The sequence below is a fragment of the Pungitius pungitius genome, chromosome 17, assembly GCF_949316345.1.
Source record: "Pungitius pungitius chromosome 17, fPunPun2.1, whole genome shotgun sequence".
Lineage (NCBI taxonomy): Eukaryota > Metazoa > Chordata > Actinopteri > Perciformes > Gasterosteidae > Pungitius > Pungitius pungitius.
The window spans coordinates 3,357,927-3,384,073 of NC_084916.1; the positions used below are offsets into that span (position 1 = coordinate 3,357,927).

Below are 26,147 nucleotides of genomic sequence, written 5' to 3' on the forward strand. Positions count from 1 at the left end.
GAGAGAGAGAGAGAGAGAGAGAGAGAGAGAGAGAGATGGACAAATCGACGGCTGCGGGGAAGAATGGGTGCTCAAGGCCACTCTGCTCTGACCCCCCCCCACCCTCCTCCTTCAACTCTTTTGCTCCAGAGTGGCTGTTATCTCTCTATTTTTACACTCCTTCCATCAACAGACTGCCCCAGACCCACTTATGTTCACTCACCAAATGACACACGGACGGACATGCACACACCCGCGAAAACAACAACACAATTACAGATGCAGACGATGGTCGGCCCCACTGCGAGTCCTCGGAGCGGGCCGTACTTTTGTGTGTGTGTGTGTGTGTCTGTGCCGCGTAACCTTTTACAGACAAATTACCTGCTGTTTGACCATAGGGTTTCGATCAGGAGGGTTTCTTCTGCATTAGGGACGGTTTAGAGGTGCTTTTCTCAAATGTTTGTGCCACACGTTTTATTTTTCAGTAAATCCTATCCGTTGTAAGATTTACTGAATCCAATTTTGAAAATCAGTGGACCCTTTGGGGATGAAAAAACAATGATAAATGCTAGAGGTTTATCAAGTTGAGGTAGTTTGACATACCTAAGCAATTTTTTATTCCCCCCCATCAGATCTTTTGCACTATTTCATAATCAAAAAGGGGTTTCAGGCAGTTTTCGATTCCTGCTTTGATGTTTTTTATAGCCACTGAAAATGTAGACCAAAAAATAGATAATGACATCAGGTCAACCATTAGACACACACACACACACACACACACACACACACAAAAACACACAAACACACATGAACACAATTACAGACTTTGAGAGCAGAGATAATTGTAACAGCAATAGAGAGTATAGTTGTGTGTGTGTGTGTGTGTGTGTGGGTCATTGTTTGGATCAGATCTATAGGGGGTAGACTATACAATAACGACCAATTTAATAGAAAAGTCTATCTTTATGAGTGTGCGCGCTGTCAGACAGTAACACACAACAGGGATGCCAGCGTGATGCCATTATTGTGTCACCATAATATTATGTGTTGATTCTATTTCTACTCTAATCATGTGTTTGTGTGTATGTTTGCTTGTGTGCCAGCACATTGGTCTTTATTCACTGTAGATGAAAGCCTGCTGGCTCACACTGGACCACCACCGTGTGATGTCTAACTAAGACCCCTCTCTCTCTCACACACACACACACACACACACACAGACACACACACGCTGCCTGGCTGACTGACCTACCGCCATTTCACACCACTGACCAGTACAAATTGGATAAGGGTCCATTCTCTGTGCACCAGCACTTTCACACACAGACACAAAGCGCACAACTACACATGTCTCATCCCCCCCCCCCCCACACACACACACACAAACACACTGTAGAAAACAAGCTCAAAATGGCCGAGGCGCTGCGGTTAGAGTCGAGAAAACTGGCCGAGCACGGAGGGAAGGGGAGGCGAGACGAGGAAGGACGGTGTGTGTTGGTGGGGTTGCTTCTGGTTTTCTTTCACGCTAAACTTTCATTACATTTCGCCCGTTGCGCTCAAATGTCGTGTCATTTTTCTTTAAAAGGATTCTAACAAAAACGAATGCAAAACGAAAAGGTGCTATAGCTTAAAAATCTCAAAAGGCTTGAGAGCACTCGCTCTCCTTCAAACTAATAATCAGTTGTTGTTGTTGTTGTTGTTGTTGTGGTACGGAACGTGTTTGTGTTCTGTGCATTCTTTTCTGGCTGCTTAGAGGTTGTTTCTTGTTTTTGATTGACTTGTGTGTGTGAAATGTTCTTCAATTAGTTGACAATGACCTTCAATACATCAACTCTCCAATTCTATGTAGGTTATATGATGCTGCCCTTGAGGCACATCCTGATTGACATCCCGACTCACTCCTACTGCTCCTTAACAATCAAAACATGTCATAAAATACCACAAAACAAAATATGTCAAGGTAAACCAACATTCTTTCTACAAATAATATGAGGTATCGTTTACAGATAAATGGGTCAATCTAGAAAAATAATAAAATATAAGTAAGAAAACCCCAAAACAATTAAATAAATCAGTTGAGCTCTAAACGCATTTTATAATGACCAAAATAAATAAGGAATTCAAATTAAACGAATTGTTTAGCCAGCTACCAATGGCCAATCAATATTTTGTCTCCTTGTGATGATGCAATCATACATTTTAATTTTTTTTCAGGGTAAGCTCAGATGGAAGGAAAGTAACTTGTCTCTGCAGACACCAGCAGCTTAAGGCCGCACGGGTTGCTGTGGTAACGGCGTAGGCATCAGGAACCACGACAGAACTCCTCCCCTTCAGAGTCCTGAATTGACATTTTAGGGGAAGCAGCAGGAGATGAAAGCACAGTGAAAGTGGAAAAGAAAGATTATTCTGCATCTGTCCAGAATAATTTGTAATCCGATTTGCGTGTTTGTACAAATATTGTATTGCGGGGTCTTCTGGACGTCTCTCCGGTTCCATACTGGTAATCCATCTTGTGTCATCCTGATTATACGTACTCTAACGTTACAAACCCGTCGTGCTCTGCAGACTTTGGTCTGACTTCTCCGGGGGGCGAAGTTTTTTCAAATTGAGGACTGAGGGCAGCGTGCACTGCACAAAATTGTGATTTGTGGTGTTGGGCTACATAAATGAAGTTGACTTGACTCAAGAGTTCTCTCTCTATTCACCGTGATGACACACTATTGATTTTAGGCCAGGCTTTGAAAGCAGCAGCTCGGGTCACAATGCAGCCCAGGATACAGCGCTACCCTTTGCTTTGCCCCCCTCCCCACCTCAGCTTCATATAGAGCTGTGTAATTATAGTGTGGCCTTGCCATACCCCCTCTATAGCGTCTAATTGTGTGGATGCCAGGACCCCATGCTGTTAGGAAGCGGCTGTACTGTGTACGTTTCACATGTTTGCCTTCATGCAGGTCTGTCGTAATAAGGTCTGTGAAAGCAGGGGAGGGGGGAGAGAAAGGTTCATGTCTATTTCCACGCATTCACCACAATGCATATTGTTTTTAACGGGACAGGTATTAAAAAAAATAAAGCTCATTTCCACAATGTTATGTACTCATATCAGAAAAGAAATGAAGACATTTTAAGTTTAACATTCTACAGTTTTTAAATCCAGTCGTCAAAGTGTGGTCTCATTATTTTGTATGATTTATGAGGAGACGTCTTGTTTTTGTGTTTATTTTTCAGGGGGAAATGTTGAACCTGATGACTGATGATGTAGAAAATAGACATGAAGAACGAGCTGAATGTGTATTCATGTCATTTAACAACAGGTGAACTTCAAGAAGGTGGCATTTATTGCAGAGCTGTTATATTATGCATGTTTTTAATAATGAAAAACCGGATAAAGACAGCAAATTTGTGAGTAAATTAAAATTTCTGAGCTATTTCTATCTATGTGGTTATCTTGAAAGATCTGTCATTTAAATGAAATATTTATCCCCTTAAGTCAATGAAAAAAATACATATTAAATGTTATTTATGTAGGGTACAATCATCAGAACAATTTGACCATAATATAACAACTCAATATGCACACACCGACCCGGCTGTGTTCCAACCCGGTCTTTGGGAAAGACTGTATAAGCTGTAGCAGGACGCACCTAATAACCGTTACACATTTAACTAGACGTCCATCCAAATAATAAAAATCACAGCGGTAATTGACTTTTGTAACTAAAGACAGCTAATGACACAAACTACTTAACGCTAAAAGAAGGAAATCAGTCTTTACTGCATTTATACACACTAGCACGGTGCTGTTTCACTACAACCAAGCAGTTCAAGTCTTCAGGAACTAAGGGATTAGAGGTACATCTGTAATGAGAATGTCCAATAAATATACGTTCATTTATTTTCAGAAGTTATGTTTTGACAAGGCTGAGGAGCACAGGTGATAAATGATACTCTTATTAACTGTATGGTTTGAAGCAGCCAGCTGCTCCCAGTAAAGAGGTTGCCAGGGAAGGATGTGCCGTATTGAAATAAGTGTCTTTTGATGCCGAATGAGATGAGACAGAGTGTTTGCCACACTGATTTAGACATCCGCATATAGACAAGACATATATTGTCCAACCAAAGGGCCAAGTGTCCCGCTTTGTGTATACCTGTAAATCTGGATATTTGTATACTGGCGGCTGTGTTGGCACTCCCAACCCAGCCACGTGGCCCTGGTTGTTTACATTTGTTGACCGGGTGCACGCGGGGCGATATCTCACAGTAATCGATGAACAAGGGAACGAGGGCGGGGGAGGTATCGGGGAAGGGGAGAGGGGAAAAAATAAATCGGTAAGGAAAGCAGGTTATCTCCTGTCATTAACGGAGGGATTCCCACGGAGGCTCGGAGGGAGGGGCAGGCGGGCTGCGAAGGGGAAAGACCTGGATTCATTGAGAAAGAAACGCAGGCTGTTCGGCATGAAGAGAAAGCAGACAATTATCTATATTGATTAAAGCCAGCCAGCCAGCACGGGGAAGACAGAAAACTAGGGCTGGATCAATAGAGAGGGAGAGAGGGATGTAGGGTGGAGGATCGGGGGAGAGTCGGAAACAGACGGGGCGGCGGGAGCTTGAAGAGTGACGAGGCCGCGACTCGACAGATGGAGAAGTGAGTGGAGGGATGGAGCATTAGTACGTGTGAGTAGAAAGAGAAAATGAATTACAGCCGAGACGAGTGGAGGACGGAGGACTGGTGGCGAGGAAGAAGAAGAAGAATCTAATGGCAAAGGGGTGAATTTAACTGATGACAGTACAAGTGGTATTCGATGGGTTTGCATGAAATGTGTGTAAGGACATCAATACGTAGACAGGTTTCCTGCACGTGCAGCCGGACACATGTGAGAGGAGGAGGTGGGGATGGAACAGGACAGGAAGAGGACGTGTCCAAGAGACACGAGGGCAGTTCGTTCGGGTTAGGCAACAAAAGTCATGTTTTAATTTGTATAACTTTCAAAGAGGTAGTTTCCCAAAGCTAGACTTTGGGTGTCAAAGCTCATTCATTGGCCAACGTTATCTAGTGTGATCATGAGGATGACTGATTTTCCATGAATTCTGGGTAAATTAAATAATTCAAGCCACCACTCAGTCATCATTTAGCAAAGAGTGACAATAAGTCTCTGTATGAGATTCTCATTCCTAACTCCACGCATTGGTTTTAAACCCAAAATGGTGAGCCATATTTTGCATGTTACCATGGAGATGTGTCTCTCAGGTAGCTTGCGGTTGGGAGGTTAACGTTTTAGATTGAGAATGTAAATTAAAAAATTCCCTGATTCAGTTGTAACTACCTGCCTTGAATTGGCCTGACAACATTCATTCTAATAAATAACTGGGACACCAGTTTCCAAATAACACGTCCCTTGTTATGACTTAACTATTCCGGTTATCAACATGAACCTGAGCATCACTGAAGACAACAAGCTTTGCTTTGTCTTCTCTTTACTTCCATCTCAATGTATGTCCCCCTCCCCGGTCTTGCATCTGTCTATTCATCCCCCCCCCCCCCCCCCCCCCCCCCTCTTCCACGTCCACCCATGTCTCCCTGCTCACGGTCAACCTGACGGTCACCAAGGTGCTGTCGTGAGCAGTATGGAGGATTGTAGGTCTGGAGCAAAATGGCCTTTAAATGGCTCTTAAACTCACACCGGCTTTATTGATGCTCTGGCCTGATGCCAGCTAGCCTCAATGCCCTGTGTGTGTGTGTGTGTGTGTTTGGGGGGGGGGGGGGGGGGGGGGGTATTAGGGGGAGAGTGCCGCTGATTGCTCGGTTGATTATACAGAATAGTTCTACAGCACTTTGAAAGCTTCTCAACACAGATGACACAGACAGGTGGGAAAACACAATGCTGGTTTGAGATTTCACGCACTGTGCTGCTACTCTGGAAATATATTTCAAAAGAATTCAGGTTAAGAAAGAAATGTCCATTTTCAAAGGCTCCTTCATAAATAGGAATTGATTATCTCTCACTGTAACCTGTGTCAACGTCATCATTGTTCGATTACCTTCCGTATGTCAATATAAATAGGAGATTATATTATTTTGGAACTATTCCTGAGCGTGAGTAAGGATATCAATCACATTATGCGAACCTGACTCTCTCATAATCGTCTGGACAAAGGCAGAAACTTGAAAAAGTGGCACACACCGGATTAACCTTTCACAATAAAAGCCACAGACACTTACAATGTGTAACGCTTCACCAGAGGCAACCCATGTTAACTTGAGAACACTTCACCTAAAGGAAACGTATTCAAATTGCTTCCAGTAATTTGGACGAGAATGCGTTGGTTCGCAGCTCAAAGTTACATTACCTGTTAAACATGACCTGCTTTTAAAAAAGTGGACAAGAGCTGATAACTGCATGCGAGTGTGAAAAGCTAGTCACTGCGTAGAAAGAAACACTGCGGTAGCCATAACTCTCTCTCACACACACACACACACACACACACACACACACACACACACACACACACACACACACACACACACACACACACACACACACACACACACACACACACACAGACACGCACACACATATGAGTGGCGCCAGCCAGTCATATATATTTAGGAGTCTCATCCCTATATGGGTGAATGTCTGGCTTCCGTTCCCTTCAGCGAGTGCTGGTGTGTTACTGTGGACACAATGCAACAAAACACACTTCTCTACCTTCTTTCCCACACCCTCACTTTTAAAGAGAGATAAGGTCATAACATTTAATTCAAGTATATTCACAACTATGACAGCTTTATTTTTTTAAATACCTGTCCCGTACAAACAATATGCAGATGTGTTATTAGCATATCTGCATGTGCACATGTATTTTCATTCCGCTGAAGAAAAGATCAAATGTCTTGATATACCTCCGTGAGGTAACTAGTCCCGCTTTCATATTGCTTCTGATGTGCGCTGGATGAATCTGCGATGATGTGCCATCCACTCAGGCGGACTTGATGAAATTTGGAATGCAAACGTATGTAAAAGTATGTGTTCTGTATGGGACCAGAGAGGGAGGAGTGCATCGGTTATAAGGAGCGGGTATGTGTGCGTGATTGGGTGGGGGGGAGATCAAGCTTTATGAAAAATAAATTTCAAAAAGCCAGCATTACCTTTGCTCGGGCCCGAGCTCCAGCCTTTGCATTTCAATGTGAGGTGCAACCTCCATTATTTATGACGCTTTACACCTCAAAACCACGGCCTGCCTCTCCCCGCCTCACCCGCTCCGACTCCCCCCCCCCTCATTCCCATAGTAACCACCAGCTCTGGGTCTCCAGAACAGCTCTGTTTGAGTGTACAGAGGGAACTTCCAAATAAACTCAAGACCACTGGCTCAATCGTCGCACCATATTTCATTTAACACGTGGGCGTCTCCGGGGGCCGAACGCGGGGAGATTTTACTGCCGCTACTACTGATGTTTCCCCCACGTTCGCGTCCGTGCGGCATCTACAAGTTTATTCAGCTAAGGCGGAGGCTTCGAACCGTTCGCTCTTTTCCGTGTCTCTGCCCGGTAGGAAGAGGAGTTTTATCGTTTGCACGTATTTACGCTGAATGAAGAGAGACTTTAGACATTCAGACGTCAAAGGGGCCACTGCGCAGAATGAACTGTAACGAACACAAACTCATGTCAGGGATCGTCATCGTGCACTACAACAAACTCCCTGTGTTTCACCACATGTGTCCCAGGCTACCATGCCGTCACAAAAGAGAACATATCACGGTTTGTAGGAAATGAAGAGTTGCTTTTGAAAAACTGTTGATTTAAGCTTGCAATACATTTGCATGTCATGGGTTTTAAAGTAGAAAGAACTAGCTCAAAGATATAAAGGTTATCTCAAAAGAAAGCTGGTAAGGCATGAAAATAATCCCCTTTGACATTAAACAGTGGAACGACACCGTCTGTGCCAGAAAATCTCTTTAGTTCAAAGCGGCACTTGAGACTCTTTTCAGAATGTGAATTCTATTTCTCCCAAATAAAAAAAAAGGAAATAGAGAGACTTATTCATGAGGAAACCAAACTTCTTGGCAGAAATTTCGTAACTGTAATCAGCAGAGGAGTCAGAATGTGAGACCCGTGTGACACTGACTACATGGAGGGCCCCCAAAAAGGGTCCAAATTGAGACCATCTCTGATATCAGTTCTCAAAGATGTTCAACGAGATTGTGTCTAATGGTCCCATTACATGATGGAAAAGGAGTGCTGCCCCGTTTTGCCACTGCACTCCGGTAACATTGTCCAATGGATAAGTTAACAAAAAAAACATGGAGCCGAACCAGCAGGGTTGCTTATTCCATTCCACACATTCCATTTCTCTGTCGAGACCTCAAGCCTACATCACCCACAATGCAACTCGACCAGCGACCCCTTTAGGTGGGTTATGCTGATGTGGGGAGCAGGCTTCAGAGGTCTGGAGAGCTCGCTTTGCTCTAATTCCTCAACTCCAGATTCTTCCTCAAGTGACACCACAAAGCTTTTTCACACATCCAACAAGGCGGAGCAGACACTGACGTGTAGCATTGATTTGATCGATCACAACAAAGAAACGTTTTTCACAATTTTTCAACCTGCATCTGATATTCCATCTTTACTGCGGGTCATACTTAAGTTGCCCTCTGCCTTCATCATTATGGTGACTCTGACAAAACCATGTAGTGCACATAAGGGCTTCTGGAATCACCACAAGGCAAGCGCAATCATTTATTATGCCACATTTTCAGAATAGGCTCAATTGTGAAAAAGATATGTAGTGTCATTATTTATCCAAAATATTGCCCGATGCTACTAAGTGCTGAGGAGCATCTTTCCGATGTCCCTTTTTGCTCAGTTGCTCGACAAACATAATCATGAATAAAAATGTCCCATTGGGGCTCCCAACTTAAATCCAGCTGAAGTGCATGTGTTTGCTATAACCCAACTAAAAGGCCGGATGCGTGTTGCTCCCGTTGTCCAGAAGGCTGACATGCGTGGCCTCGGTGGCCTTGTGTGCAAGTTAAAGTGTAAAATGAAACTAATGTAATAACCACGGAGGGGCCTCGAAGGGGCCGAGCTTTTCATAGGGGGGAGATTTATAGCTCCGGAGCGCAGGAGAATCTCCATTTCCTGAATTAGATGCAGGCTGACCCCCCCTCCCTCCCCCACCACCCCCAACCTGCCACGACAATAGTTGGCGTGTAGCGTTGGAGCATCTGCCAGATATTAGTCAAACCCACCGCTGCCTGAATGATGGGGCTTCTGAGGGGGCTGTAAATTACAATGGGGGAGACAGGGGGGTGATATCCATCAGTCCATCCATCTGCGTGTGTCCGGACGCTCGGACAAAAGGCCTGCTGCTGCTATGCTGGCCAAAAGCTCTGCTGGTCAGACTTAATGAACCTTACCCTACACCCCCCCCCCCCCCTCCATCTATCACACACACACATACATAAACACTGCGCCCATCCCCCCCAGTGTCCCTCTCTTCTGCCTTACCTTGGCCTGCAGTGGTTGTGTCACTGCTAATATTGACGACACCCCTCTCGCTCACTAGACCCCCCCCCCCCACTCCCCCTGTTTGGCTGGCAAACCACTGTTGTCCACATCTCACCTCATCCATAGTAGACAGTATTGATTTTCAGCACGGAAAATAAAAAAGGCCATGAATTTTAATGGCTCCCAGTCTGTCTGTCTGTCTCTCCCCTTTTCTCTCCCTCTCTCCTTCTCTTAGTACTCATCTGCACCTCCGCTCTCCTTTCATTCTTAGAACCGCCTACCTTCCTCTCCCTTTTCTCTGATGTACCTCTCTGTCTGTCCATCCCTTTCCCTCCTCCCTCACTTTCTTTCTTCTCTGACCATCGCTATCTCTGTCTATCGCTCTGTCCTTTCAGCAAACCCACCCAGCATCATCCTCTCCCTCTCTCTGTTTTTCCTCCTCTTGTTTTTGTCCTGAGGGAAGGCTGGGGGAGAGAAATAAAAGAGAGTGGGGAGGCAGGTGTGGAGGATGCAGTGATGTGTGTGTGTGTGGGTCATCTGCCATTTCCCAGCTTATACAGTACCAACCTTGTTAACCAAGGTTGTGTGAGAGGGAGGAAGAGTGTTTAAACAATGGCAATATTTCAAGATGGAAAGAAAAAAATCATTCTTATGTCTTTTTAAAACATTAGATCATTATAAAAACACACTAACCAAGACTATTTGATTGTTATCTCAAAACACTGTTCCTCGCTGTCTTACCGCAAAGCTCGATTGGATTTCTTCCGTTTCTGCGATGGATATTAAGCCTGTGAGGAGCCACTGGTGACCACTGCATCTGAGGCAGGCTAATGTTGGGTGAAGTGAGTAACATGCTGAAATAGGAAAGCATGCCCCACTGTAATCGCCATCTGCCAGGATCATGGAATCGGGATTTTGAGGTATTTTATTTTCATTTTTTGCACATGTTCAAGATAATGAGCGGCGTGTCATTTTTATCAATATGAAAGGTGTTGAAGGGAGAAAACGGACGAGTCGGACTGACAAGTTGGAACACAGTGATTTAGCCACTCAGGAGCAGCAGAAGGAGAAAGTGGCAATTGCCGTCAATGACAGGTTGCACGCTTCTGTCGGCGCGGACCAAGTGTCACCGATGTCAGGTAAAATCTCGGCTTTTGCACAAAAAAAAAAAAGGGTGCAATTTTCAGAAGCTGATTTTTTTTCTCTGAAATTGTAATACCAGGTGTAAGCCTTCATGGTTCACTTAGTACAAAAATAACAAGCTTTCGGCTTCATGCATCCCTGCAAACACAGGAACTGAATCCACTGGACAAAACGGGTTTGAATCAGTCCAAACCACCAGCTGTATTGCATATAAGACATATTACTGTGACCTGTAATCAATGCAGCCGCCAGATCAAAAAGATAAAGATAATCCCTGAAAAACAAGTCCCAATGCAATTTCTTTTAGGTTTGGGGGGGGGGGGGGGGGGGGATGTTAAATATACTAAAAACTGTACACAAACAATATATGATTTGCCTCCTGAATAACCTGAGTATTTTACAAGAGTCATTCTGAACAATACAAGGCATGTGGATGGGTTTGCTGGCTGGTGTCAGGCCTGAGGAAACTCACATCATAGAACACAATCATGGAAATCCTGCTTTTAACTTGGGGCTTCATTCTCAGGACATATCTTAATCCATTATTACCGGCTGAGCAGTGAATATGTGTATTCTATGTCAACAAATAACCTTCTGTCTCAGGAAGGTTTTTCTCTGCTGAACTCATTATAGCTCAGCGGTATGTGGGTCAGGGCCAGACAATGGACACACACAAAAATGCCAATTTATATATTTATATGTACACACACACACACACACACACACAGTGTCAGGGGGAATCCAAGTGCATTGCTTCACCTCAGTTAAATGTCAAACCATCAACACATCAACTGTTGATTGGCAGCAAAGTGTCGTCCCATCCGATCAAACTAATTTACACACAAGTTCTAATTGAGTCGTGTTTTTGACAATCTTAGTCTTAGTTTGTGTCTCGTGACGGTCGGAATGCTTTCAAAGTGTTTTTCTGAGTGAATTTGTGCCAGCAGACGCCCTCAATATAAAGTGGATAGTAATGTATAATATATACAGATAAACAGGCCTTTCGTTGTATCAGCTTTGAGTGTAGGCTCATGTAACGAATGAAACGATTGGACTCCACGGATCAGAGTACGAGCATAAGCAGCTGGCTGGCTTTTTAACCTTCAGGCCGGCTCCATCAACTGTCAGTTGGGATGCTTTCTAAACAAACTCCGGCCCATTATCCGCCAGACTGGCCCAAGCACAAGCAGCGGGTTAAATGTCAGATGCCTAGACAAATTGGTTTCACAGTGAACGTATTTTGTGCGACTTTGTGGGGCTCTGCATCTCCTCGAGGAATGTTCCTCAGCGTAACAACACAAAACACTGCATATTTGTTTGTTTCCTGAGGTTAATATGTGTGGAATGTGCGGTGCGCAATGGTAAGATTTCTTTTCATTATTATCATTATCATCATGATTACTATTTGGCACTGAGTGGGCGTCCTCTGCAGGCCAATGGTGCTGCGCTGGGACAATGGAGGCGTTCTTTCAGTTTAATGAAAGCTTTGTGGTTGTCTGTAGCTGGTTCATTCATTGCATTGATTCAGCGCCACGTGTGCTAACTCAAGGACGTTTTATGTGCTCTCCTACGTATTATACGATGTCGTCCAATAAAAACAATAAACTAAGTCACTCATGAAGAAATGAAGGAGAGCATTAAGTAAGTGCTCGAAACTCACAAGGGGTCTCATCTTGCACCAAAAAATAGATAAGAGGCATGATTCATAGAACCCTTATAACACACTTGAAATGATTCAACCACACACATTCAAATCAGTCACAAACTAACACAACCCGTTAAAAAAAAACATCACTTTCAAGCCTTAACCGACAAAACACCCTTTTAACACGACGAGCTGCCCAATCCTGTTAATTCCACTCATCCACTCAATGTCAAGTCCACCGTCTGTGCGTCCGTCTGGCTGGCTGACCCCGGGCCCCACCCACCTTGACCCTGACCTCCGTGACCGCACGCAGCTACCAACCCCCCCCCCAAAGCAGGGCCCCTCCCGAGGGCTACGATGGAGCCTCACGACAGAAAGGGAACGACCTCAAGGCCGTGAAGAGCAAATTCACAGGGGGGCAACGGCCAACTACTACTAAGAAATAAAAATGTTCATGCATTACACTGCCTGCCTGCACTTATATAGAAATAACAGCAGCAAGATGTTCTCTCTCCTTAAAAGAGTTCCTACAAAGGCTGTACGTTGCAACTTTCATGAAGCTCTGATTCATTGCACGACTAACAGCCTTCACTTGTTTTAGCTTGAAGGACCTTCAGGAAATTAGTCGACGTCATCTTTTCAAATACCACGTGTGTGAGCGTTAAATCACGGAAACGTTCTCCCTTCAACAGCGACATTCAGCCCTGAAAGCAGATCAAATGACCAGCAAAAGAACGACATGTTTGTCAGAGTGACTCCACGGCGGGTGACTCCAGCCCCTCCCCAAAACGCCGTCTACCTCTGACCTCCACCATAAAACATGAGCAACCACACACTGGTTTCACCCCATCCAAGCGCCCCCCCCCTGGCCTGGCCCTGTCCCGGGACTTGAACTTGAGATGTGACACAACAGCCTGGCCAGGCGTGGACGTATGAAAGAGAAGAATTGGGCCGGCTGACAGGGTCGCTTGCATATGAATCGCCGGGGACACCGGAGGAGGGAGGGTGGGGTTAGGGAGTTAAGGGCGAAGGTCAACCCCCCCCCAACCTTTCCCAATGGGGTGTCCCGAGGTCTTGCGCCGACCGCTCCCTAACTGACGAGTAGACAAAGGAGATGAGAAGGAGGTCCGGGATGACATGGGGCGCAGAATGCTTGGACCCCGGCCCCTCCCCCGTCCCCCCACGCTCACACCAGGAGAGGAGAGTAGGGGGCTGGTGAATGAACAAACACACACACACACACACATATGCATGGATACACACATACACAGGCAGATGCGCTATGCAAACACACTTAGGCTCACATTTGCCACAGCTGAGGGACAAAAACATTCGGACACGCACACACACTTTGGCCTCAACTCGCATGGACGAGCACACGGCACCAATTTGCATCAATATTTTATCGCGTCTAAATTCAAAAGCTAACATTCGTGCACAATGCAGTGATGAGCACTTCACTCAGTGAGCCTTGATTCCATTCAAATGGTCATCACCAACAGGCGAGCTGCAGTGTGGTGAAATAAACCGCCTAATAAAACCTCTGCAAACCTCTAGATAAACCCGATAAAGTACCTATTTCCAAATGACAAAACTCGTTAAGACTCCAAAAGGGGAATTTGGAAGGGAAAGAAGTTTCCCCAGCAGCCCCCACCAGAATGTGTCACCTGATTAGACAAACGGCGCCGAGAGGTCACCTGGATCGGTTCCATCTTACGGGTCATGTGTCCTTGGGCAAGACACAAAATTGCGATCACGCCGCAGCCTGGCCCCTAATAAATGTTTGATTTTACAAGCTGAGGTGATTAGGATTTACACGCCGCCCTGTATCCATATATTGCGTGAAAAATCGTAATCACCTACCGAGCAGAAGGAGGAAATATATCAATTTAATGGACATGGCTTGATGTAATGACTTTATCTATATCTTCTGGGAGTGTGGTTATTGTGAAGAAGCCACTTCTTCCTCCAGTCACAGGACTCACTTCTTTTTCTCTCACAGATCATAATACAACTTCAAGTTCAGATTACACACGCCGTGAAAGAGGCAATAATCCCCCCCCCCCCATAGTCGAAGCGCTGTCTGATTGTCCGGCTTTCCCGTGGAGGCCCGACGAGGTGAAAAATAAACAGAAATTGTCAAGGCAAGACTGGCTGTGGTTCTCTGACCCGGCAAGAGTGGAGCGCAGCAACCAACCCTGTGTGTGTGTGTGTGTGTGTCTGTGAGTGTGTGTAACAGAACATGATGATGGTCATCGGTGATCCCTCAGCGCCTCAGGCGAACACCAGCTAAATGTACCTCCCTCAGTCAGCGAGACCCTGACATGGATAGACGCTTTGCATGTGGTGTGTGTGCGTGTGTGTGCGTGTGTGTGTGCGTGGCACGGCTAGATAGCGATGTAGCTGTTGCGGCTCCAGCCACCATGTTGAAGCTAAGCTGCTGTGTTGCTGCTGATACAGATAGGACACCACCCCCCCACCCCCCCCTCTGGAGCAGAAAGGGACAGAGCACTGGGCCCTAAATGTGGAATCTCCTTAACTCCCCAAGGGACACAGACACAAGGCCATTTTCTGGGAGAGAATCATGCCGCCAAGCGGACAGCGGATTTACCATATTCATTCCACTCTTTGGAGAGGGGGAGGGGGGATCTTCACCTGTCCCATTTCGCCTGTGTGGCTGCGCCAGCTCCCGCTGAAACCCCCAAGGGGAAACCATTAAGGAGAAGCCCGCTCTCTCACTCCTTCAACGTCTCTCTCCCTCGTCCCCCTTTCTCTCCCCAACATCTCCCCCCCACCCCCCCCCCCCAACCCTTTTTCCATGTGAAGTATGAAGCATCTCATTCATTCCGTTTCCCCCGCTAACAAGGAAGGGTGGTTCAGCCAAGGCCCAAGCTAAAAATTTGGCAATATCGCACGTCTCTACGCAGGAGTGGGGGCCGTAAACGGCTGTTCTGACATGATGATGCTTGGCTGCTAAAATGGGCAGCTGCAGAAGACTTCCCCGATTCATATCGATGGCTTTGATTGAAGCCCCGGGATGGTTTGTCAGGGACGCGCTTGTGTGTGTGTGTGCGTGCGTCTCAGGGTGGGATTTTGTTGAAAGATTTGTTTTGGAAACCTGCGTGGAACGAAGAGCGCGTGAGCGTGTTCACCGCGGCTCGTGTGCGTGAGCGTAAATAACGTGCGGGTGAACTTTATAGGCCGGGGTGGCGCGTGTGAGAGGGAGAGGGGCAGGCGGGCTAACAGATCCAATATAAAGAGGTTAAAGTGATGAGTCCAAACCTCCCCGCAGAGCAAAGAGAGAATGAGATTGAGATGCAGGAGGAGGAGGATGAGGGGTGTAGTACAACAGATTAATTTCCTTTCTGGTTTGAGCAGCCCCCCGACTCAAAAAACCAGAGGATAATAAAAGAAGATAAAAGGGGAAGAGAGGAGGGTGATAAGCAGGGGGAGAGAGAGAGAGAGAGTTTCTCCGCTCCTTTATCGGATGTAGTAAATGCCGTATGGAGGGAGAGATTGGAGCTGCGGAGTGTGAAGACGATTATGTGTTCAGAACTGCTGTTGAGTGCGTCTGGCCTCTGTGCATCTGAGGGGGGATAAACGGCAACTACACAGGCCGACCAATGCGCTTCAAACGCTTGAAAATATGTCCCATAGTGATAAAACGGGTACAGTAAAGTTTAATGGCGCTCACGTTCAGCGCCTCGTGTAAATCCGGCTCTCGTTCAGAAGCAGTTTAACAGCTTGGTATTTATGCCAGCAGCTTGCGTTGAACCGTCGACTTTTTTGTTGCTAGGTAACCCTCCTGACCAAACCGCCGATACCTTTCTGTTATGGTTTGATGTATAGTTAAATATGCATGAGTGTAGGTTCTAGGACCTGTGCCATCGATAATGCTAATACCGGTGCAGAGAGACTTGTTCTCCGGATGTAAAGCGCCCCGGCGCGGTCTCCTGAGGACTCTCGCCCTGGACGCTTGTTACACAGACACATAGAGGCCCTTTTTCTCCTTCCATCCCAACCCGGATGCTTGTACAGGTGACGCTTCAGACAGGCGAGAGATGTCGCTGCTGTTATAGCAGTAGCAGTTGCTGTTACAGAATTACAGAACGGAACCAGAAATACAAGGTGCATTCGTTTTATCGTGTTGTGGCATTATTTCGCTTGAACTGGATACAGCGCACACGCCACATACAGCCCATCCATCCAAGTCCTTGTGCAGAATAGCTCGCTGTCTCGCAGTGCTCTTAGTCTGTTTTTGTATTCTTGTGGAAATTCTTGCGCAGCTACGGAGGAGCTATTTTTTGTTTAATATTTTTCCTTTTTGTTGTGTTTCGACGGCAGAGGCAGTGAAGAAAAAGCTGTAAACCAAGCAAAAGTTCAGGAGAAGCAGAAGAAATCCGGAGAAATGAATGTTAAAAACACTTTAGCTTGTCCTATTTTTCTGTCCCGTGGACGGTATCAATTAGGAGCAGCATCAGCTGTGCAGTCAGACAAAAACACCTTCTAAAAGCCCTTGAGCTCACGGGTCTGTCTCCAGCATGTGTGTGTGGGTGAATATGAGTCACAGGGAGTAAATGCATGGATGTGTTTGAAATGTGTGTGTGTGTGTGTGTGTGTAATGTGGGTAGGGGTTAGTTGAGTACCACAGATTGAAGCACTAACCAGAGCACTCAAATTTATTAAAAAAGGCCGGACCCCAGCGCCTCTCCAACCCCTCCCTCCTCTCTCTGTCCTCTATTGTTGTCACTTTACTTCTGTCTCTGTGCATACATACAACCCCCCCCCCCCCCCAAACCCATCCTGCATGATATTAACTTTTTCACTGTCTTTTTAGAAGGGAGGGGGAAGAAGTGCTTATCCTCCCCATCCATTCTCCCCTTTGCTTCAAACGCCACCTTTCTCTCCCCTCCTCGTTTATTACCATAACCCCTGTCCACTAAATTAAATTGGGAGGATTTGAACCCCTCCCCCCGACGGACGGTAGAGAGAGGAGACAAAAGAGGTGGAAACCCATCTAACTAACCCCACTTCCACTTTATTAGCTAAATGTATCCTCCGACCCAGGAAGGAAGGCATTGTTGGCTGCAGGGATTCACATTGGCCTGGGAACACGCACATGCAAAAAAAAAAAAAAAGGGTGAGGATGGAGGGGTGGGGAAGCGGGGGCTGGCGTACAAAGGACACACGTCGGCTCTCTGGCTTATTTGATACAAACTGCGTTGCCGTGCATAATTTACATTACAGTGGCGCAGGTAAACATGCACGACACTCCGAAGGAACACGCACACACACACACACACACACACACACACACACAGAGAGCGGGCTTGAGACAAGCTTACTCCCACTTCCACGGGATGGGGGGGGGGGGCATCACACGCTGGCTTCATTATGTCAGAGAGCTTTGAAGGAGGACAGGAGCGCGCTTCCTGAGCCCCGCTCTCTCTATTCATGCAAGCAGGGGGGGGGAACAACATCGCTGCTCTTCAGGCTCGGCACAAAAGAGCAGCACTTGTGTATCGCACACAACCGGAGCAGCGAGGAGTGATGGACATTAGCTACGAGAAAAGCACACACACACACACCAACGGAGAACAGCATTATAGTCTTCCACCTTACCCCCGACCATTATACAGGGGCCCTATATATAGTTGTTGTTGTCCACTGCTCCCTGCGCATGGTGGGAAATCACATGGACACCAGCGCACGCTCCCACCAGCGGACAGAGAGCGCGTGGCACAAAACAAACGGTGTGTCCGTCCGCACAGACCTTTTCTGTCGAGCCCCGTTTGATGGTATGAACATTGGTACCCCCACCCCAGTTGGGTCCTACCTTCTTTGATTTTAATTAATTGAATTATAATTCAAGGTTTATTTGCTTAAAAAAAAAGCAATAAAATGAAATTCATGCCTAAGCTCCTTCAAAACACAGAGAAACTATTGAGTGTCGCCTTGAAGTTATCAGACATCAGACGTGTTACCTGCAGAGGACGAGGATGGAGGGCGGCACAAAACAAAACTCGTGTACTCTGTGTTCGCTAAATGTGGGGATAAACTGAGGCTATTTCCTCCCTTACTTTTGAAGCTTTTATTGCGTTATTATTTACATTTCTTGTTTGATCTCAGAAATAATATTGCTGACTAAAATGTGTGTGTCTGTGTGTCAGGATCTAAATTATTTATACAAAACACAAAAGCAAGCCTGGTTGACATTTGGATAAATATTTGGTTCATTTAATTTATAAAAATTCCATTTTCTTCATTAGACTCAACCTCCAGCAGCATGTGTCTAGTCATAAAGTCAATCAGAGTCCTCATTAAAGCTCAGCTTACGACAACCAAAGTGGCAATGGTCACAAAATGACATAATCAAGGACTAAATATGAAAGCACAAAGACTCTGCAAGGGACTGCGGAAGCTTGATTGTGCACCTCTGGATTTCTGCAGCTCGGCACGCACAAACCTTCAGACGTGCCTGCAATAAGTACTCATGTCTGAGGATTTACCAAAAGGCCGGGAGTTCTTTATTTTGACGCTTCAGAAACAAGAGGTCTTAAATATTTGTGTGTAACTCATTTAATACTTTGCTTTCTTGTGTGAAGGAGCTTGTATGGAAGCAATAAAGTAGTCGTTGAATATGAGATTTAACTTTACAGTTAATTACACCAGTCACGGGCATCTTTTCAGCTAGTTTGTGCGCCCGCCGTTGAGGCAACAAACAGGGCGTTGAGCATACACACCTTTCTGCGTGACGGAAACATTAATATCCGTTTGGATCCTCCTCATGGTTCGGGATCTATATCCACAAATATGGATCACCAGTGATGAAGAACTAGTGTGGGTGAAATCCTTGGATCCTTGACTCTGATCTGCGATACTGAGAGCTTAATGATCCGTTGAGTCAGCTTATCCCCGACACACACCTCTGATTACGTCTACAGTGTGAAAGGCTAGCAGCGGCCCCCGACCTCAAGACCATCCGCCAATCAGTCTCCCCCGACCTCACCCAAACCCCCCATGTGTCTTCTTCTCTTTCCGGCACGCTGGGGCCAGAAAGGTGGAGAAATGATAAGGGTGGAGGGAGGGATGGAGAGGAGCATGAAGAGGAGGAACACCACTATAGGGCGGCGTGTGGGACAGAGGGGGGGGGGGCGGGGGGGGGGGGGGGGGGGGGGGCATACTGGCTCCCTACTGGGCGCACGATTCATTTTTAGTAGGAGTGTAAAATGGATACTAGCCTACTAACACACACACAGACACACACTAAGAATAAGTACTCTGTAAGTACACAGGTACTCATGTATACAACATATACTCACAAATGGCCACAAACATTACGATGGGCGATTAAAAACCCCAAAACAGCGAGACACACAGAGGCAAATATAGCCTGAGTAGAACCGATTTAGCCCGTAATGGTCTGTGTGACCATCAAGAGCACAAGACAAAGATGACCGATGGAACGTGTGTGTGTGTGTGTGTGTGTGTGTGTTGAAGACCAAAGTGTTTACTTAAATGCTCTTTCCTCTCATATGTGTGTGTCTAATGGCCTATGAATGTTTCCACGGTAACAACGACAGTTTGAGCTGGTTGGGTGGATCGACACACGGACAGCACCGGAGGGGAAGCAGAGTTCAAGTGACCATATTTGGTTATGTTTGTTTTTTTTCATATCCGCACAGCAGGTGTGAAATGACTTTTAGCACCTACATGTAGGAAAGACAAAAGATTTCCGCATGTGTGTGTGTGTAGCCTGCTGCAATCACAGTGTGTGCGTGTTTGTGCGAGAAAGAAACGTTTACCTTTAATACCGTGGTGTGTGTGTGTGTGTGTGGTTTTGTTTATCGGGACACATCTGCTGGCACACAGAAAGCAATGAGCTCAATGCCTTTGGTTTAATCAGAATAAACTGATAAAAATGATCTCTAACACATTCACTAAACTCAATGACGTGCCAGATTCTCCGTGAGGTGTGATCTCTGGGAGACGCAGTCTGAGACCACCGTGCTGGATATTGTCGAGACAAAAATGTTCTCTAAAAAGTACAAACAGATAAAGCTTCATGGCATTGGAAACTTTTCCACTTCAGAGCACTTAGTGTATGAAAATGTGGCAGAGTGAAATAGATGTGCACATGTTTGTGAGTGTGAGCGTGTGTGTCTGTGTGTGCGTGCAGAGCCCTGGGTGGGGGCGAGGCGGCTTAACACAATAAAGCATGTTGTATTGACATCTGTGTTGTGTCTATTGATTCCCCATTATGGAGCTAACAAACCCGCCTGGACGCTTTGTCATTCGCAATCACGTTAGCACCAGGAGTCACCGACGACGAAATCTGATCCGTACGCACACACACACACACACACACACACACAGACCCTTTTCACGCATTCCTACACATACGCTGCAGTCATTCCTGTCACCTAGTGCACAGGGTTGAACTAACACACACAAACACACACCCGTTAGAACCACAAACTCCCATGCAAACATTTCAACAGTCTACATAGACACACACACACACACACACACACCCACGTCACTGCAGTGGCGGGAGAGTAGTCAATGTTGGCTAATCAATAGCGGTGGAAGGTTAAAACCACTCACACAATGGGCAGCCATGAGCTTGCGGTTTTCCAGATGAACCGCACATGCCAGACGGATCTATAACTGACCTCAGCGTGCAATTATGGTCTACCTGGGCCTGCACACACACACACACACACACTCAAATAGCCATGAATGCAGAAGTTTTCACTTTTCCGGACCATAGCAAAACATCCGCACTCTGCCGCAGACGGACAACTGTGTGAAAGTTCTGCTTATGCACATTTTTTGCACACACAGACACACACAGACAATAAATCCAGGGATCGGAGCCTTTGCCTGGGCCCAGTTTGGTGTGTCCCAGACAACACAACCCCCTCCTGTGCAGCGTGAGGTGAAGATACTGGGTGGGAGACGAGGTAGTTATTGAGCAGCATGAAGCCCTTTGTGAGTGTGTCTGTGTGTTTGTGTGTGTGTGTGTGTGTGTGTGTGTGGGCAGCAGGCTGGGCTTTGAACTCTGCAATCAAAGTTCCTCTGCTCGGTTATTAAACAACAGAATAGGATGGAGCCGAGTAGAGCAGCGGACGCACTGGCGCACATCGCCTCATCGTCCCAGCGTGTCTCCACGCCGCTGTGCTCATTTGGATTTGACAGATCGAGATGTGTTTGTCTGCCTCGTTCCCTCGTGCCTCCTGCATAAACAGGTCTGTCACAAGGCTCGCTGTGTTCTTTGGTGGCTCAACATCGCTTCGCTTCACTGAGGTGAATTACCTAGAAAAAGCAGACGGTAGAACGGAGCAAGTCGGACCAGAGAGAGTAAAACACCAACTACAGAGGCCTCTTGAACAGCCCCCCCCCCCCCCCCCCCATACTCTCCCGCCCCCCCCAATCCAGACACGTGCCTTTTTTCTGTGAATTTGACAGCTCTCCGTTTTATGTGGGGCACGGTGTCCCTGGAGGATTTTACGGCAGTGTACATGAAATAAAAAAAAAGAGCATTTAGATTTCCTTTGTTGCGCCGCAGAGCGGGGGGGGGGGGGGGGGGGCAGCGGCCCCCACAGGTCCCCCCACCCCCCACCCCCTCAGAAAACCCAGCACAGCAGCGCTAGAGCGTCTGGTCACGTCTCTGAGCCGCACACAAATAAAATGCTCTAAATGAAGCTGTCCACTCTTGCGCTCCACTGGTGTTTGGTCTAGAAACCACTCACTCTAAATATGAAGACATAAATCTGAAAAACAACAAATGCATTTACAGCAATTACTACTGGCCTTAAAAATCAATGCACAGACTTTGGATTTTTCGGGGCGGTATTAAATTTTTACTGCACATGTCAAAATTGTAAATGAAAAAAAAAAGTGAATACGGTCTTAACCCATTGCCTTACGAAAGGACTTAAAGGGTCCCCTGAATGTTTATTGTTGTGTAGCAACACAGTTTGCTGCTTTAATATAGTGCAATATTTAAAACAATTAAAATGCCTTTTACATTCAGTGTCCCTAAACATTTCCATTTATTTTAGATCTACAAAAAGTACCAATACTTCCACCAGTGGACAGAGCTTCTAAAACGTTCCTTTCCTTTAACGGGAGCAGCGGATAAAACGATGGCAAGTGACAGCAAACAATCCAAAACGTATATCATCGGGCGACCAAACGAGACGATTAAACGTGCAAAGACCACACGGTCGCCCTGCGATAACAAATCCCATGCAGTGACGTGTCCGAGGCCCAGCTGAGCTGAGGCAAGCAGTCTTGACGGCGCAGCGTTAAAGAGTCAAGCTGACTAAAACCCCCATAAGCCTTTGCTTTAGATCCACCGTGGAACCACTGTCTGCTGGCGTCTGCCGTTTAGGATCTCCTCTTCCTCCACTGAACCTCACTCACCTCATCTTACACTTTGGACAGCCCCTGCTCACTCTGATGCAAACACCCGGATACGTGCTGACACACACACACGCACACACAAGTGTGCACTTCCAGGTGCAGGCAATCGTACAGATGCACACCTTGGTCGAAGGAGCAGGTCAGAGAGAGAGAGAGAGAGAGAGAGAGAGACAGAGGATTGTGGGTAACAGATTTAGCTAAAGTGGCTTATGGGGCCCCGGCCAAATCACACCAGGCAAATCCAATTCAACATCGTCCCCCCGTCCGTGGGGAACGAGACAGAGGGAGACGGACAGAGAGAGACCGAGTTTGCATTTTACTGAAAAGGCTTTTGTGTCAAGTGAATGAATACTTCACAGAAAAGAGAGAATTGAAGCAACAGGGGGATTCTGACTTCCTCCCTGATCAAGATGAAAGTCGGAGGAGAAGTGGAAGGAAGACAAAGCAACGGGGAGATGAGTGGATGAGTGTTGGCCTTTGATCTCCGACCAGGTTTCATTTCCCTGGTGCGCATTGTGGCTGCTTCATCACACGACAACATTTCAATGTTGTAAAAAAGCATCCGAACCCCTCACTTCCTCAGTGGGGGAGAGATGCTGCTCATGTTTTCCTCTCATTGGTTTAACACTTTTCATTCAAACCTTCCACCTGTTAATTCGCTAAATGAACATTCCGTTCCGCTTTTTTTCTATATAAGCGTGTTACTGTCCGCTGTATTATGGCTAACAATATCACAGAGACACCCTTTAGAAATAGTACAGCAGCATTACAGTGAGGTGGAAATATAAAACATAAAGAGCACTGCTGCCCTTTATTGACCTCACTGCAAGTCACCGAAGCAATAAAGAGCTATCACAGGGTATAAACGCACAGCATAGAGCCACAATCAGGTCGTTATGGTAACCAACTATCGATTGACAAACTCACTGCAAGGCCCTGCAGAGATGCCCCAACTATAGGAATATTAGTTTCACTGTTATCCTTCAATACTTTGACAGACATTTGATATTCGGTCATCTCCGGTAAAGACAGAAGACTTCAACTGTGCTCCTGTTTTCTGACCGCGGCGCCATGTCAGGGGTCGATACCTGGTAATCGATAGGTGACCATGAAGATTCCAGCCCAACCTGGCCGAGGCGGAGTGAAGCAGAGGAGAGAGGCGAGAGGGAGCAGTTGGGATAGTGGTCATGGTGGAGGGATTGCCCGAAATGAAAGAGGAAAAAGTGTGATGGAGGCTAATGAGCCAAGCATTTTGGATTCAAGTGAGTACCTCAATCCACCTCTTTGCCTTTAATGATAAATGTAGTTTGTTTCTCTTTGCGCAAATGCCAGAGGAAATATTGTGAACTGAAAAAGAGCTTTTAATCTTCTGTTTCTTTCATAGATAATTTAATTTAGGATGCACTTTTCACCTGTTTGTCTTGTTTGGAGCCAAGTGGAATGACTGGTCTGATTGTGGTGAGAATTTATTACAAATTGAACAAATTATTTAAACTTCTCAGCAGAAATCTTCTTTTTTAAAGAAATAATGCTTAAAGCCATTCATAAGAAGTCAAGGAGTGCAGATCTTTCAGCTCTAAAAAATAACTACAATAGATGGAGGGGAAAAAAGCTTGATGTGAGTTTTATGTTTGTGTCACATTGAGTAAAATATAGAGAGGATTCAAATGTAAATGGTTCATGAGATTTATCCAAGTTAATTGGCCCGTTATTCAATGTGAAATGAGAGCCAGATGGGAGGTTGTGTAGAACTGTAATTAAATCTAACGCATTAGAAACTAAAACAGATATAGATAAAGCTTCTTTTTTTTTAAAAATATATCGTGTGTTTTCTTTCTTTTTCTGGGCGCACAGAGATTAAATTTTGCCTTACCGGGGCTGGACCGCGGAGCCAGCGAGGACTTGAGTCTCCAGGCGCTGTAGTCGGACGCTGTTCTCTGAAAGACGAAGGGGACCGGCAGGGGGACAAACATGGTCCTCTGTCGACCTGGGGGCCGCTCTTCGTTGCGTTCTTTTATTCTGGGCTCACTTTTCTACTTGTCTCATCCGTCGTTGCTTCCGTCGACCTCTGACCAGTTCTGCGCGCGCTCTCCGGGTGTGTGGACAGCCGGTTGGAGGAGAAAGGAGAGCACGAGACGCGGGATTGGGCTGCGTGTCTGCGCGTGTTCACATCTCCGTGTCGCTCTTTGGGTTTTCGGATGTGTGCGGCTCCAGAGTTCCAGGCGGTGATCACGGTTCCCGCTTAACTTGCTTCTTCTCGGAGTCAACTAGTCCCGACACGCACGCACGCACGCACGCACCGACGCGGCGCAGCTACACGCTTTGGGTGGACGACGTGAAGCAGTTATCCACACACAGGCTGACGCGGGCCGGACCCGTTCTCATCGCGCAGTCGGTGCGTCCCGACTCAGCCGCTCTCCATTGGACGCGTAGCGCAGACACGGCCGGACTCCATTTATTTTGTCCACACGGTTGGTGCGTAAAGACTGCGGCGGCTCTCCGTCTCTCCTCCTCGGCCAGAGTCTGCTTTGGTTTCGGCTTTCTCCTCGCCACCAATGGCATAAAAAGTCTCAGAAGGGAACGCACCGTCCAGCCGGGGAATCCTGCGGCGGGGCGAAGGGGGTGGAGGGCAAACGACTATCCGGGTAGAGTTGCTTCTGTAATTTTTGGTTCTCGATAATATTTGGTTTAGTAGCTGGCTAGCTGGCTGGCTGAAGAACACACGAACACAAAGCGACGCGCCGATAAAGCGCGAAGCTATTATTTGGTAAGAAAAAGATGGGAATAATCAAATCATAAAGTAAGGCTATCGGGCACCTCCTGTCTGACTTTCGCTCCTCCCTCTCCTCCCTTCGCTGCCCCCTCCCCTCTTCCTCTCTATTCCTCGGCTCCCTAATTACAGCAACAAATCGATAGATAAATAAATTAATAAATCCATATCAATAAGTACGCCTGTTTTCTGCTTTCTTCCTCCAATGACGCACAGATAAAAGCACGAGGGAGATGAGCGAGCCCTTTTCTATCTTTTTGAGCTGTACTGTCTTTTCTTTGGCTCTGCGTCGGCAGTCTCTGCCTCTCTCCCCCTCGCCCCCCCTCGCTCCCCTCTCTGTAGCGGCACGGTTCCGCGTCCCCTCCGTTTCTTGTGGGCACCCCGGTGGTTTTCGGTTCTCCGGCGCACAGCCTGAACGCACTCTGGCACGGCGACGCGCTGCGTCCGGGGAGGCAGACAGAGAGACCCAGCCCCCCACTTTTTTTCTACCCCGTTTTCCTTCCCCCCCCCGTCTCTCCTCCTCACCCCCTCCTTGTCCCTCTACCCCCTTCACCCCGACACATATGCACATACACAAACGCCCCCCGTTGTTCTGTCCCTTTTCTTTCCGCGCACACTTGAACGTGGACGTTTGTTGTCTGATCGGTGTTAAAGTTCATCATCATATGGAGGCACAT

The 26,147-nt window shown here is 46.6% G+C and overlaps 1 protein-coding gene across 1 annotated transcript in view; it reads right to left on the minus strand.

Annotated features, from left to right (window-relative positions):
* Nucleotides 1-25,873, minus strand: part of LOC119219739 (POU domain, class 2, transcription factor 1-like) — a 45,049-nt gene extending 19,176 nt beyond the window's left edge. The window contains exon 1 of the mRNA XM_037475128.2: nucleotides 24,574-25,873. Within this exon, the coding sequence (XP_037331025.2) occupies nucleotides 24,574-24,673 (100 nt within the window). The 5' untranslated portion in view covers nucleotides 24,674-25,873. The remainder of the gene's footprint in view (nucleotides 1-24,573) is intronic.
* Nucleotides 25,874-26,147: the final 274 nt, after the last annotated feature.